The sequence below is a fragment of the Diadema antillarum genome, unplaced genomic scaffold, assembly GCF_040938485.1.
Source record: "Diadema antillarum isolate AM-2024a unplaced genomic scaffold, OU_Dant_1.0 scf00000070, whole genome shotgun sequence".
In the NCBI taxonomy this organism is placed as follows: Eukaryota; Metazoa; Echinodermata; class Echinoidea; order Diadematoida; family Diadematidae; genus Diadema; species Diadema antillarum.
This window is the reverse complement of record NW_027270959.1, coordinates 1,927,437-1,943,558: the sequence shown is the minus strand read 5'-3', so window position 1 is coordinate 1,943,558 and position 16,122 is coordinate 1,927,437. Positions and strand designations below refer to the sequence as shown.

Sequence of the window (16,122 nt, the reverse complement as noted above, 5' to 3'; positions counted from 1 at the left end):
TTACTAATTATGTTTTTTTTTTTAGCAGCTTTGATGGCAAAACAAGAATGGAGTTACCTCCTTTTGCAATCAAACTCTTCATACTATATGTATCTGTATTTAGTGTGTGTAGAACTGTATAAGCTGTTATATTCGTGTACAGATATTTTCGTGAATGACATTTTTGCGAGATGTTGTTTTCGCGAAGTGACGCCGATACTAACGTAAATGCATTATTACGCCAGGACATGGCTACATTTTTTCGTATTTTTAGTTTTGCGATCGGATCACGAAATTAACATGTGAAAATCAATCAAACTGTGATTTCCGAAACTATTTGCGAAAAATAAAAGCTTATACAGTGTGTGTGTGTGTGTGTGTGTGTGTGTGTGTGAGAGAGAGAGAGAGAGAGACTCTCTTATTGTTACATTTTACAAAGCTACACCTCTGTAAAGTTTAATAAGCTCTTTTATCAAGAAATGCTGCAGGACACGTAGAGAGGTCAAGAACTAGACGATGATACAGTCATGTGTGTCATCCCACTGGAATATATTTCACTATAGGGCTCTATGAGTCACCATCATTTTTTTTTTCTGGGGGATGGTGTTTCTTGTTTTCTTCGTGCAGGCACGCTCAAGGAAACATTTTTTTATTAATCAAATCTGCCGACTGATTCCTGGAAGGAATGCTTGAGACAAGCTGTCATCTCGAAGACAGCATGATTGATTTTTTCTTTTCCTCATTAATCATAATTTCATGGCCAGTTGATTTTTCCCTTCTAAAGTGGGAGATTGAAGAAGGAGAGATGGTTAACAGACAAGATGTACTGTTCAATTGGGTGAACATACGTGGAGGAGAACTAGATTATGAATTTGTGTAGTCTAGAAAATACTGATGATGTAACAGTAGTGTGAGGGCTCATTAATGAACATTAAGGCTGGCACCTTTGTTACATAATGCCATTTTTATGTATGTTTAAAGGTTATGTCTGCCAGGATTTGAACAGCTGCCATTAGATGCTGACACCAGTCTCACCTTTAGTCTGTTCAAGAAACAATGTGTGAGACACATTGCCCTTCATCACTGCAATTTATTGATTTTTTTTTTGAAGGAACACAATGTAAACCCTATAGGAGAATTCATCAAAAATATAGAGTAATGACCACATCATGTGTTAGGTGCATTCGTTTTAAATTGAAGACCTGAATATAAGAACGACCAAAGTCCAATTTTTGGCCAAATTAAGTTTGACATGGGAAATTGTATAGCTTAGGCATGGACTCATCTTGTGTATAAATGATAAATCGTAATTACCCCCGGAAGTGCCTGAAATGAATGAATTAATTCTTATATGAATGTAAAAATGAAGGACTTGGGTCATTCTTACATTCATATTATAGTGCCCTCTCTCATCCTTCTCTCATCTCTATGGCAGAATATCATGTATATGATTCAAAGAACGACCCAAGTCCATCACACAAAATGGCCTCTCCACAATGTAAATGTTAATTGTCATAAAAATATATGTTCTGATTTGTATATACAATGTTGCCTTCCCATCACAGTTAAATAGAATATCATTGGACAAATAACAAAGATATGAAGTTTTTTTAAGTTTACTCGAAATGGTCTTCCATGGACTTGGGTCATTCTTATATTCAGATACTCAATTGTGAACAACCGTGACATAGTAATGAATTTTCAAAGACATTTCACTCTTGTCAAGATGGATTGATTATTAAGTTATGCACAAAATTTGAATCTATCTGTTGCAAATGTTTGATTTTATTTCATTTTATTCGTTGGTTTCTTCAACTTTTTTATGAACAAAGTTTTACGAAGAAAATGCATAAACTGGTATTTGAAATGATATAAAACTACAAAGAAAATACATATTTGAAATGATTTAAAACTACTGGTACATTTTGATTTTGTTAAGAAGGATCTACAAAATCGGACATCTCCACTGAATATAAAATTAGGAATCTATAAGATGTTTGATATATTCCTGTATACTGTGGGGTCATGTTTTGTCTGTCCTCATTTTGATCACTGTATGTATTTCTCATTGTATCTTTTCTGTGCAGAATTCCGCAATGTGTCTCCGTATCGTAAAGCTGTTCGTAAGGACCGAGCCATGCTGAAAAGCCCATCCCTCCAGAGGAAGCTGTATGCTCTTCCCAAAACAAATCCAGGTAACTTTAATGTATTATCAGATCTTTCCCTTCAGAATTATGCCTTATAATTGCGTCAAGAAAAGCAGGAGTCTCATTAAAGGGATGGTATGGTTTCGGTTGAGATTAGGCTTTTTTTATGATGAGGCTTTGAGATGATGAGAAACCTCTTATGAAACATGAAAGAACATATAATTCTAAGAAGAATTGAAAGTTTATTTAATGAAAATTGGTTTTGAAATTCCCGAGATATCAAAAACAAAGCAATGCTAATGAAAGGTGGGACCCATTTTTTTTTTATTACGATCGCTTTGTTGTACTTTGTTTTTGGATATCTCAGCCATTTCAAAACCAATTTTCATCAATTAAACTTTGAATTCTATTACGATCACTTTGTTTCACTTTGTTTTTGGATATCTCAGCCAATTCAAAACCAATTTTCATCAATTAAAATTTGAATTCTTATTGGAATTGTATGCTCTTTAACCTTGCATAAAGTGGTTTCTGTAAAGTATCTTGCAAATCGTTAAAAGCTGAATCCTTATCTCAACCAATACCATACCATCCCTTTAAGCTTTGTGTTTATTACAGCCTGGAGCAAATGACAGGGTTAGACAACTTGTCTATGCAACCAATCAAATTAGGCACCAAATAAATGTGGCCTTAGAATTTGAGTTCATTCAAATTTTCTCTGCTATGATAAAAAGGAAATCTTGTGATAATTAATTTTTGTGATCTACAGTTGAATCTTAATCCTTAACAGTTCACGTGTCCATTTTGCAACTGTGGAAAATAGATTTCTTTCACAAGCTGGTTCGACGTGGGGCCAACATGGAAAAGTCCAAACCATTAATGCATGATTACTAAGACATAAGTACTGTAAGTCTCATTGTACAGTATGAAAGGTACTTCAACCTGAAACACAAACTAAGGCAAAGCAAACTGAAGGAAACTTTGTAAAGATACCAAAACTTAATTTTATCTTTAAATTGTAGAGGGAGGTAATTCAGACTTCTACTCAGAATATCAAACCTGCAAACCTCTTCATGATAGAGAGGGACACAATACTACAGATTTCCAATGAATTTATTTGGACCCTGAAAATAAAAAATCCAACAGTTATTTGTGGTACTAAAGGGAAACATATTGTCGAGTGACGTAGGGTTAGTTTTCCATTTCTTTTATTTTTTTTTTAACTTTGAGGTGTATTACTGTAAGACTTTGTACACAACGATTGGAGATACTATTCATCAGCCATGCAAAGTTTTGTGAAATTTGCAAAAGTGGTGACTTTTGGAATTTGCAAGCATTATCAGCTTTGAGTTTGTGTGAGAATTTATCTTCCTATTGTCTCATTCCCCCATCCTCTCACCGTGCAGTGAATGGGTCAGCCACGCCCCTTCCTCGTTCCCCCCTAGCCAGACCCCAGTCTCCAGCCACGCCCAGGAGAGGCTCCCTGAAGTCACCTGGAGAGAGGAAGGCATCTACAGGGTCCGTCAGGTCAAAGGTCAGAGATACAAACTTCCTTTTTGAGACTCCTTGAATGTACATCATTTGTAACTTTTCTTCAGCTCCCAGTCCGATGTGTTTGTATTGTTGTTGTTTTTTCTGAATTATCACTCAGTGACCACATAACACTAACTGTAGCTTTCTGCTTCAGTTACAAGTACTCTCAAAGAAACTAAGAAACCATTCATGCCAAAGCTGTTCATTTGAAAATATAAGATTTTTGAAAAATTGTTTATGGCTTTGATGTGGAGCGATGATCACATGAAAATGTCATTCCCCAATGATTACTTTTGCTCAAGCTATCTTTAGATCTTGTCATCCCGCAACCTCCATGGGTGGCAGAAAAAGAAAAAGGCAATTTGTTAGGAGCAGGAAAAATAACGGAAGTCAGGAACCGCGAGAGGCAATTATCAAAACACAAACTCTGGAGAAATCTTTCATCCCCGTTGACCTTCATCTGTCAATCACATGCAGTGATCATGCTGACTTCTTCCGATTGTTCTCTCGTATTTTACTTTCACTTTTTCTATTATTTTTTTTTGTTGGTACTTTTTCACAATTTTTCTTACAGAGCAAAGAATTGATTCGTACGAACTCTGGCAAGCTACGAAATGGATCAGGTAAGTTTATGTACATGTAACTTATGGAAATGCATTTTCAAACTTACTACTGTTTCTTCAGTGACAGTATTCTGTATCAGAAGATATTCACTGTTATCACATTTACTCAAATGATGTGACTTGCTGTTTTAAGCCATTCATTCTAATAAAGGTGCTGTAGGTTGATTTATCTGAATCTTGGTGATATGAAATACCACTTGCACTTGTCACCCCTGAAAAATAGTCATGTTCATAATTAACACAACCTTGTATTTTCTTTTTACGTAAGTAGTAAACATGCATTTCACCTCCTGTTAAGGCACTGTATCCTACAGCTAAGACACATCTGCCAAAGCTCTAAGATTCAGCATGAGGCTCTCTAAAAAATGATAAATATATGAGAAATATAGATAGATAGATAGATAGATAGATAGATAGATAGATAGATAGATAGATAGATAGATAGATAGATAGATAGATAGATGGATGGATGGATAGATATATAGATGCATGAAGATAGATGAATAAATAGATAGATGGATATATATATATATATAGATAGATAGATAGATAGATTGATATATACAATACATGTAGATAGATGGATAGATAGATATAGATAGATAGATGAATAGATAGATATATAGATATATACGAGTGTATAAATAGATAGATAGATAGACAGATAGATAGATAAATAAACAGACTGATAGATAGATAGATAGATAGATAGATAGATAGAAAGATAGATAGATAGATATTTCTACATGACATGGCAAGAGAATGCAAGGAAAATTATGTTTGCTTCAGGCATTATATTTGCCTAAATGTCAGATGCATGTACCTCTTGTGTTTGTCCCTGATTGCTTTTTGGAATCTGTCAGATTTTAATGTTTGAATTTTGGCAGCCTTCGCTAATGAACTGTAATATTCAAGCATATCATTTATGTAGTATATATTATGTCGTGAATGCTTGCAGAAGAAACGAGTAAAATGCAAAAGAAAATATTAGAGAAAGATGAGAAACCAACATTTTTTGACGTACTACATTTGCAGAAAACAGACACACATATATTGAAAGACAATAATAGCTCTGCCTTGCTGCATTTCTTGAGACTAATTTCAAAGAGGTCATGAGTTCTCCCCATGTAAGAGCCTTCAGGAGAATTGTAATATCGGCGCACGTCATACATCGCTATGTGTGTATATATTCACACGGTGAGTCACGTCTTGAAACAAGGAGTATTAGTTCAATATTGCAGAACGGTCATAAAGCTAACGTCAATATCGGCATGCATGCATTAGACCCGACCATCTCCGGGTGACTCAACCTTTTCTCAACTCCGTCATTCTCAGTCTCCTAGATACTAAGCGTGGGGATGGATGTTTTCTTGGAAAACACTTCATCTATTAAAGAAAATATGGATGAATGGTTCACCTCAATTGTGTAAAGGCTGGGGAGGAAAATCATATTACAGTAAATTTTTGCCTTTTAACCCTTCCAACCTCGCTCCTGCAGAAATACCATTAAAACTGTATGCAGTGAGGTCTTCAGTGGTAGACAGAGTTGAGTAAATAGTCATGTATCTATAGTATAGAAGTGCTACAATAGGCTGGCTGTTTTGTGGCAAATTTACAACATAATACATTCAAACATTCACATCTTGTCTTTACATCTTTAACTGCTATTTCATCATCTGAAAAGAGATATTTTCCATATGACTCTGTTCCTACACATCTTCTGACATGCAGTAGAACTCAAAACCCTTGTGCAAATCTAACAACTACATGTAGGCAGATTTTTGGTAGTCCTGATGCTCACAAACCATAGATATCCAGGTCATGTGGCTGAGATCATGGCAATTTTGAATGGCCTCTCAAGTGGCCTTATAGATGGTATTCCATCATTCAAATTAGTGTAGATTTCTTATTCATTGTCTAGTTTTTTTGTGATTTTCAAAGCAAAACAGTGATCGTAGAACAGTCTTACAATAGTAGATGAAAAGATGTGAAGACAAAGTGTTGGAGTCAGTGCAGATATAGATTTTCGTGGACCTCGTTATTCTACAGTTTTGTTTCATATGTTTGCAAAGTGTATTATTATTCTAGCTTTGTTGTGATTTTCTTTGTCCTGATAGGATGTTTTCAAAGCAAAACAGTAGTAGAATAGTCTTACAATAGTAGACAAAAAGATGTGAAGACAAAGTGTTGGAGACAGTGCAGATATAGATTATTTGAGACCTTGTTATTCTACATTTTTGTTTCATATATTTACAAAACGATCACTGAAATACTTTCATGTTATGTAATCACTGCTAGTAGCATACTAGTAAACATGTTCTCTATTGAACACATCCACACTTTGGCATTGGGCTTTTGTCATTCAATATATTTAAGAATGAATGCACCATACAAATTCAGCCTTCTAATTTTTGTGAAGGCTGCCCCCAAAATCAATAAGCGTTCCTTTTAACTCTGTCTACACAAGAGGCAGAGGTGGGAAATTATGAGAGTAGATTTTATTGACCTGTGGTCACTCTGAGAGAGTCATCCCTTTGTAGGAGCTTGACCTTAAATCTGTCTGGGCCCACCATTGAGAGTGTGAAAAACCAGCTGGCTCGTCTGGTAGAATCCATTTTCATGCCTGTCTGGCTGAATCCACTTTCCATGATGTGCTGACTAGTGATGATGTCACAATGGGTCCTACTGTATCATGGGAGAGGGCGGATGAGTGATACAGCTGCTGTGATGTTGGTGTATCATAGCAAGGGACCTTTTAACCAAGATGAGTCTGGCATTTGAAATTGACGACCAAGTCCTGATAAAATTGTGCAGATTATTTTTAAATGTGTGGATTACAAAAAGTGAAACCAAATGTAATACATTTTGTATTTATACATAAACTGAATGCATAGCAGTTTATGAGATCCATGGATGTATAGTAAAGCTGTCGGCATAACTTGTAAGTGTAAATGTTAATCAGTCTTTTGTTCTAACTGCTAGGCTATAAACTTGGGATTCTTGATAATAATCAGTAAAGTCATGGGTACAAAGCATACTCAGCATATTGAAAATCAATCAAGATTGCTGTGACATTTGATGATGGTGGTGATAATGATGACGGGGGGGGGGGGGGGGGGGGTACTATCATTGATGATGATGATAATGATGATCATGATCATGGTGATGATCATGGTGGTGATGATGATGATAATGGGGCTAATAATGATGATGATATTAATGTTGACATTAGTAACATGATGGTGAAAGTCATATTATTGGTAGTGACCATCTTTACACTGAAACTAATGCTCATTTTTATGATAATGAGGATAAAAAAAAGTCTTCTCTCTGCTTGATTTTTATTTGGTAGTTATACACAGTGTGAGGCACGAGGAATTTGAACATTAAGTTCTCTTTCTTATCATGAGCATGTGTATTTATGGCACTTGAATAATAATGTAGTTTATGACATTGAGAAAGATTATAAGATAATGATGATTTTATGATAAGAATATTATAATTGCAGCTGCAATGACTGCTCTCAAAAAAAAAAAAAAAATGTCAGGATTGTGCTGAGCTCTTCAGGAGCAATAACATGCAAGAGCTATGCATTGTTGAAGAAGATGCGAGGAATTGAGCAATAAGGAGCCAGAATTTTGCAACTCCATCCCCCTGTGCTTTTTCTCCACCTGTGTACACTACACCATGTACAAACACCCCAGCCTTTCTTGAATTACTGCTGCGCCAGAAAGTGGGCGACTCTCGTTTCGGCCATTCAGCATGAAAGTACATGGCGGTCTAATGTCTCTCTGCATGCTGAACCACTCGCAAACCCTTCTAAATTGGCAGGCTTGTGGAAACTAACGCAGTAACATGCCAAACACAATGCCATTACATTGATTGCACATACAGCGGTGAAGAACGTACTGTCTTCATGTGACATCAGCCTCCTTTCAAGGATGTAAATCTTAGTCTTCAGTACTGAATGAGCCAAATTGCCTCTACCCCATTCACTCTGCATGCTTACAAGCATCACACATCCATGTAAATGTTTGATGTGCTACGTACGTTGTACGTTGACACTATAATACACACAGACGTGAATGTAGCTCAAGATTACCAGATTTTTCCTTTTGGAATTCTTTTCCGGGAGGAGGGGGAGGGTAACAGAATGATTAGGATCTGAAGAATAAACAGCTTGCATATTGCATTGCCACCATCAACGCCTTTCAGGAATTAAAGAGAAACGATATAGCCTGAAATCATATTTACAGAATATTGCCCTTGTATACAATATTTTTTTAGTATACACACTTTCTCTACTACTATAAAGCAAATATTTTCGCAGCATGATCATTTTTTTTCACATTTTACATTGTGGCTTTCAATAGGGTTTGGAGCATGATGTTGTCAATTGATATTGATTGGTCGTTCTTAATCTGGTCTCAATTTATGCATGTGATAATGTGGTACAAGTGGTGTAATATGTTGTATATCAGTAAACATAAGGCTAGAGTTCAAGTCCCCAACACAGAATGCATTACATCCCGGAAGCTATGGTTTCACACTGCTCTTGACCAACAAGCTGCAATAGAGCTTACAAGCCAGAGGCCAAGGGGTAACCAATATTTGGATAGCATCTTATACCAGTAGAGCCATTAAATTTTCATTGGGTCATTTCATCCTTCGGAAACCCCAATAGACTTTCATCCTACATCCATTATGGTCGTGGGTCAGGTGTCATGGTCATAAGCTGACCACTGAATCTCATTGTCCATCTTCTCATTAGTGGTCCGAGACATTGACTACGGGGAGCCCACGAGAGATGAGGAGTCGCCAAGGGGAAACATCCCTGTAGACCTGGAGGAGAAGTATGAGATTGGACGCATCATTGGAGACGGGAACTTTGCCGTGGTGAAGGAGTGCAAGAACAGGTATCCAAGAGAAAGGGATGTTGGGCTTTTGAATATATTTCTTTTCACAGATCTGATTAAGCAAATGGTTCACAGGATTTTGATGTCATGTTGAAGGTTGTAGTACCTTATTGAAGCTGTAGCATTTCCTATCTAATCATGCATAGAGATAACAAGTAGTTCAAACAGCTTGAAATGTAAGATTTTAGTATTCCGTGAGTCTCCTTTTATGCTGTCTGACGTTACCTGGTAATGTGTCTACCACAGAGACAAATGCAATATTTAGATATGTCCATTTGTCTGATAAATTTACTTATGGACACCTTGTTGCATTTCTGCAATCATTGAATTGGTCTTTGCTTTTGATATGTCTTGAAGCTTTATATTCAAAGTGTTGCTTATCTTTTTCCTTTTTTTTAGGTCCACTGGGGATCAGTTTGCACTGAAGATCATCAGTAAGAGGAGATGTAAAGGAAAGGTATATACCATGCACATGATTAGCGAGGTGTAGACAAGCCTTCTACTTAAATGTTACTATCGTCATGACTACTGGGACTACTACTACTGCTGCTGCTGCTACTACTACTACTACTACTACTACTACTACTACTACTACTACTACTACTACTACTACTACTACTGCTACTACTTCTACTACTACTAATGGACAAAGACGAATACTGCTTTTGTTCCACTCTTTGTCAAAGCAGATTGATTGTATGTAAACAATATATAACTCCAGCCCTAGTATGACTTTGCGTGCTTCAGTCATTCACTATGAATGAAGATCAACAGGAAGTGTAGAATGACTATCATGTGTCTACCTTGGCTAGTGTGACAATAACATATAATAAACTCATCTGTCACAAAAGAAAACCATATATATATATGTCTATTGTTTGTGGTTTAAATTTCACTTTGCGAGCCAGTGTTTGAACCAAAAGTTTCACTTTACGAGGAAGGCGTTAACGACCTTATTGTACTTTGCTAGATTTGCGTGTGTATATGTGTGTGTGATATAGAGGTCAAGGACCAATAAACCAGAACATGTGATTAGGAATTCCCTATCCTGTAGAACTGTACTTTCATTTCCATTTTTAATATGCAGAATGTTATATACCTTTTTCTTGTCATTACCAAATTGCACAAGCAAGTCAAACAGTATCAGAAAACTCTCGCAAGTTTTCAATTCTTTCTTGGATTTTTTTTTCTTCAGAAAAGTATACATCTGTATATTATCACTATAATATTTTGTGTGCTTCATTGTTTCTATGGCAACAGGAAAAGATGATAGAGAATGAAGTGAGCATCCTGCGACAGGTGAAGCATCCCAACATCATCCTCCTGATCGAGGACTTCGACTGCCCCACCCATCTCTATCTCGTCATGGAGCTCGTGAAGGTAATAAGAGGAATAGCTCCTGGTACAAAGAGTATTCATTCGTGTCAACACACACACATAGTTGTGTGAACGATGGCTGGAATGTTGTACTCAAATTTTCCATTAATTTGCAGCTGTTTGATAATGTGGATGGCGTATGTAAACCATGTCTTGCTATGTGAGAATGTCTGCACTTTTAATCAATCCGTGGCATGTGCTATAAAATATAAAAGGGAATTTTGATGCAGCTGTGACTGTGCCCTACACTTCTATTTTATTTGTTATTTATTTCATCCATCTAATTTGAGATAGGAGATCTGAACATGCCGTGACTGATCAGTATGTGAATAGATAACATTTTTTTAATCAAATTTCCAGACCGATTCTACTTCCTGACTGTTTTTACTTACTATGTTTTTATGTATATGGATATCTCAAAACTTCCTAGTGCACCAGACCACTCATACTCCTTTTTGGTGTATTTTGATCATCTCTTCCGTGAAATCAGGGTGGAGACTTATTTGACGCCATCACCACGACTACTAAGTACACTGAGCGTGATGCCAGCTGCATGGTGCACAACCTGTTTAGCGCCCTCTTCTACCTGCACTCCATGAGCATCGTCCACCGCGACATCAAGGCCGAGAACCTGCTGGTGTGCGAACACGAGGATGGCACCAAGTCGCTGAAGCTGGGCGACTTCGGTCTGGCCACGGTGGTAAATGGTCTACTCTACACAGTATGCGGCACACCGACCTACGTCGCCCCGGAGATCATCATGGAAACAGGGTTAGTGGCTTGATTTATTTCATCACACTTTCACATTGTATTGTTTGTAAGTGTTTGTATTTTTATAGATAGATAGATAGATGAATAGATGGATACTGGTAGTAGATGAATAGATAGGTAGATGGGTAGATAGATAGACATATACATTTCGTAATTAGATAGATAGATAGATAGATAGATAGATAGAAAGATAGTAGATGAATAGATAGATGGATAGAAGGATAAATAGATTGATAAATAGATAGGTAGGTAGATAGATAGATAGAGATGTAGATACATTCATCAATGTGATTAATATTTGGCATGATTTCGACACGCACTGTCATTGATACATATTCAAGTAATGTTTAAAAATACATGATAGTATAGAAATGCATGGTACATTAGCAGTAATTGTAGGATGTACTAAGGCAGTTTCAATGAAAGACATTCCTTCCTCAAAATAGACACTTAAAAAGATAATATAAAGTTTTGGTACCTCAAAAGTTTCCCTGAGTTTCCTTGTCTTAGTTTGTGTTTCAGGTTAAAGTACCTTTCATATAACTAACACTGTGAGACTTACTCGCCTCAAAGTGCTCTCATGTCTTAGTAATCATGCAATAATGGTTTCGTACAATACGTGTATATTGATTCTCGTGGTACCGCGTCGAGTCAAACTAATGGCTCGTTCGAATTTTTCAGAGCCCGCTCTGCTCTTGTACGAAACCATTATTGCATGATTACTAAGACATGAGAGCACTTTGGGGCGAGTAAGTCTCACAGTGTTAGTTATATGAAAGGTACTTTAACCTGAAACACAAACTAAGACAAGGAAACTCAGAGAAACTTTTGAGGTACCAAAACTTTATATTATCTTTAAGAGTGTTTGTAGGAAGAATCCATTCACTGTGAGATATAAAGCATAAATTATGTAAATCATGCCAGGAACCTTTTTCCACAAAGGGTTAGAATCTTTTAGATAATCTTTGTGACATCATGTGTGTTTGGTAATGATATCACATTCTTTGAGTGTCATCAAGAAAGGTTCTCCAAAGAGACAGAAATGCAGGCATGCTAATATGATGCCAGATTCTTCCTCATGTTTTCAGTCTCTTAGTAAACCTTGCGATACATTCACCCCTCTTTCCCTGCAGGTATGGTCTGAAAGTAGACATCTGGGCAGCTGGTGTCATTATGTACATCCTCTTGTGTGGATTTCCACCTTTTAGAAGGTAAAATATAAAGAATTTATTATTTTTTTTTTGCAGAATTCATTCGGCTTCATTTCATCATATGGGTCATTATGCTTGCAACAAATATCTCTCTCACTTTTAGTGGCTTCCTCAGCTGAAAAATACACCCTGGAATATTGCTGTGGAAAGATCTCGAAATATGAATGATAAAATTAAGGGACAAGTATAATATTATTATACAGCTGTTTGTGGCATATACTATGTACTTCAAATTAATATGGCATTATTATAGTGAAAGGAAAGTTCGGATTTCAGCCTTATAGTATAATATACATGTATATGCATGCAAATAATTCATGGGGATCTCAAAGGGGAAGAGACATAAGGGCAATAATGATGACAATTTGTATGAAAAACATTTCATAATATTGAACAAGAGTTTGGTGTATATCTTTTGCTTGATTGAATAGATAAAATTCTTTCTTTGCTTGATAATATAATGACTAAAAAAGAGATGAAATATTCACATTTCCCCCAACTTGCTTTCTTGGCCATATGTTTAGGATAGTTTGAACATGAGTATCAAGATGTGTTTACCTTCTTTAAACCATGGTCTCATAATGACAAGATCAATGTCAAACAAAGACTTCAAATTACATTAAGTAGAGACTGTACGTGGTGCCTTGTAGATGATTTATGCCATTCAGCCCTGGGTGGTGGACTTTAAGAATTGATCCTTGTATAGGGAAGTTCCTCAAGTCATAAAGTTTTACAAACCCACACAGTTTAACAAAACAAATAACAAACAATAATTAAACAAGAGCCTATTTTGACTGTATTCAAATCACAAAGAGAAAGAAAACATTGAAAAAGAATGAATTTGGTGAGCTATGAAATGGAAAGTTTTGTTATCGTGTATCTACCTTGTTTGTGACTCACAGCACCGATGCAAACAATCAAGAGGAGTTGTTCGATAAGATCGTCGCCTGTGACTATAGCTTTGACTCCCCGTACTGGGATGAGATCTCCATCTCAGCCAAAGATCTCATCACCGGGATGCTGGAGGGAGATGCAGACAAGCGCTTCTCTGCTACCGATGTCATGGATCACCCCTGGGTCAGGGTAAGCTGACCATCAGCCATGATGGCTTGAATTTTTTCCTATATCTCTCCCTCTTACACCTTCTATATCTACAATAGTTACAATGAGTGGTAGTGTTATTTTACCTACACATATTATATATGCAAGTCCTGTGTAGCACACTGTATAATCGTTTCCAATTGATCATTATTACAGTTGGTCATTACAAAAAACATTGGTAGACTCAGTAGTATCAGTACTGTAGTACATACATACATACATACGTACATTCATACATAACACAAACACACACGCACACACACACATATGTGCACACACATTCTAAATTATCTGATCAATCACATTTTGTGAAAATCACCCAGCAAATTGGCAAACCCACTGAGTTGCTACTGTGCACTGCCCAGTTCAGAATCCATGTCTGGTAGGATGTATCATAATCAATAATGTCATTTTTTCTTTCCTCCGATATTTTAAGATGAATACATAAAATCGTTTTTGATATCTCTTCATGTCACCTCTACCACTTACCACCACATCCTCATCGTTGCCATGGTTTCCTCCCATCCCTAGGATGACGATGCCATCAACCGAGATGTGCCGATCGACGTCTCCAGGGAGCTGAGCGTCAACTTCACCCTCAAGCCAAAGATGTCCAGCAACGCAGCCGGCATCGCTGTCATCACTGTATGCATAACCCTTCCAATATATTCATATTTCATCATTTTACATCAAATCAGCAAAACACCCCAATCATACTATGCAATGATAGAGATGTGGGTCATTGCACTTTGCATTGATTTTCGACCAATTTGACAACACTTCACTATTCTCCTTGTGTGTTTAGTCAGCCCTGTCATTGTTACCAGCTATATTTAGTAGTGAGTCACCCTGATGTTCAAAGTTATGAAGGCTTTGATGGCCAAACCAAACCAAACCAATAATTTGACAGATGATGTGTAGTTGGTAATGCGCACCAATACTGAATTACATCAGCTGCAACCTTAAAAGATCCTTAGCTTAACTGTGCCATGGTGGAAACCCCCCTGTGTGCCACGTTATTCTGAGACACGAAGGTAGTTATGCTTTGAGAAAGAATTCTGTTTTTCCAATTTGTATAACTTCTACAGATTTCTGTTAAGGTGGACATAACAGTGAGCAAAGTTGAAGAGAAATGCCAAACTTTACTTCGATATAAAGTGTATGAAAAATCTATTGTACATTTTTCTTTTGAATGACCAGTTGCTACATTATTGTAAAGGCATGACTTTTGCACATAAAACCGTGACAGAAACTTAGAATGTACGTGCAAATCTAGTTGGGGACACCGCTTGATAGTTGATCACCACATAGAATGCAAGCCGTATGTGAGAGGAAGAAAAGCGCGAGAAACGCTTTCATTGTACCGCGGGATTAGCGATTTATCAATCGGTTTTGGCGGCTTCGTGTGTTGAGCAGAATATGCGAAGTTGGCGCGCCGTAGACTGAGTTGGACGTGCGAACGTGGCACATAAAGAGTTAAAGCAAAGTCCTATATTTGATAAACCACCTAAAGAGTTGATATTTCTTATTTATTCAAGTTTGTTTTTAGCTATTTTTGCTTCTATTTCTATCTATTTATCTATTTTTAATAGGTTTTTTTTTTTTAAAGGTTGCATTAATGTAATTTAATTTTGCTTCTTAGTATGACAAACAATATCAAGACATAATGAAATTACGCAAGATAAAAAGTTGTAACCATTTTCTTTATAAGTACGATTTTGCAATCAAAACACTTTGATATTAGGCTTTACCCTTTACAGGAGATCTTCAGGTCCCTGAAGAATACTTTCAAGTTTCTGTGTTTTGTACATTACCTTTCAGTCGACTGCCTTGGACAAGGATGGCAAGTACTTCCAGGGGCGTCGCCCACGAGAGGGCGCGGAGGGGGCGGAGGACATACCCCAGCAGGATGAGTTCACCTTCTAAAGGATCTCCTCCGTGTCCCTGTACCAAGCCCAGGACGGTCCGAAGAGTCTGAGTAGTGGAACAGTACATCAATCCAAATGCAGAGATGGTCTTCTTGGCATATCTAATTCTTGCTCAGTGTCTTCATTTCATCGTGTATGAATCCTTCAATTGCCACACTGTAATCTATCAAGTATTGGTGAAAGCAAACAGAAAGGATAAAGCATGTGAAGCAGACACAGAGAGAGAGATAGAAGATATGTGCAGTGAAAACTGGTGAAATGCAAGATCAATTAGATAGAAAGATTTAGGGAAAGAGAGAGAGACAAATTCAGTTAATGAGTGAGTGATAGAATGCCATGTAAGAAATAGTTCACTAGTGACAGACAAAAAGTAGAAAATGTTTAGAACACAGAGATGGAAAATGATGTTGGATGTTACATTCAGATGAATTATTTGACTGAATGATGAGAGCAAATTTCAACAGTTTGGTGTATTCACAACTTCCAAACTTTCAGCAGTAAGCTACAGAAAGCAAAATGATAATGCAAAAATATTA

At 36.8% G+C, this 16,122-nt stretch overlaps 1 protein-coding gene across 1 annotated transcript in view; it reads left to right on the top strand.

Annotated features, from left to right (window-relative positions):
* Nucleotides 1-15,584, top strand: part of LOC139716783 (serine/threonine-protein kinase DCLK1-like) — a 53,512-nt gene extending 37,928 nt beyond the window's left edge. The window contains exons 4-14 of the mRNA XM_071628315.1: nt 2,067-2,174; nt 3,533-3,660; nt 4,234-4,282; nt 9,054-9,198; nt 9,598-9,655; nt 10,459-10,578; nt 11,066-11,346; nt 12,480-12,557; nt 13,460-13,640; nt 14,190-14,303; nt 15,480-15,584. Of these exons, the coding sequence (XP_071484416.1) occupies nt 2,067-2,174; nt 3,533-3,660; nt 4,234-4,282; nt 9,054-9,198; nt 9,598-9,655; nt 10,459-10,578; nt 11,066-11,346; nt 12,480-12,557; nt 13,460-13,640; nt 14,190-14,303; nt 15,480-15,584 (1,367 nt within the window). The remainder of the gene's footprint in view (nt 1-2,066; nt 2,175-3,532; nt 3,661-4,233; nt 4,283-9,053; nt 9,199-9,597; nt 9,656-10,458; nt 10,579-11,065; nt 11,347-12,479; nt 12,558-13,459; nt 13,641-14,189; nt 14,304-15,479) is intronic.
* The last annotated feature ends 538 nt before the right edge of the window (nt 15,585-16,122 follow it).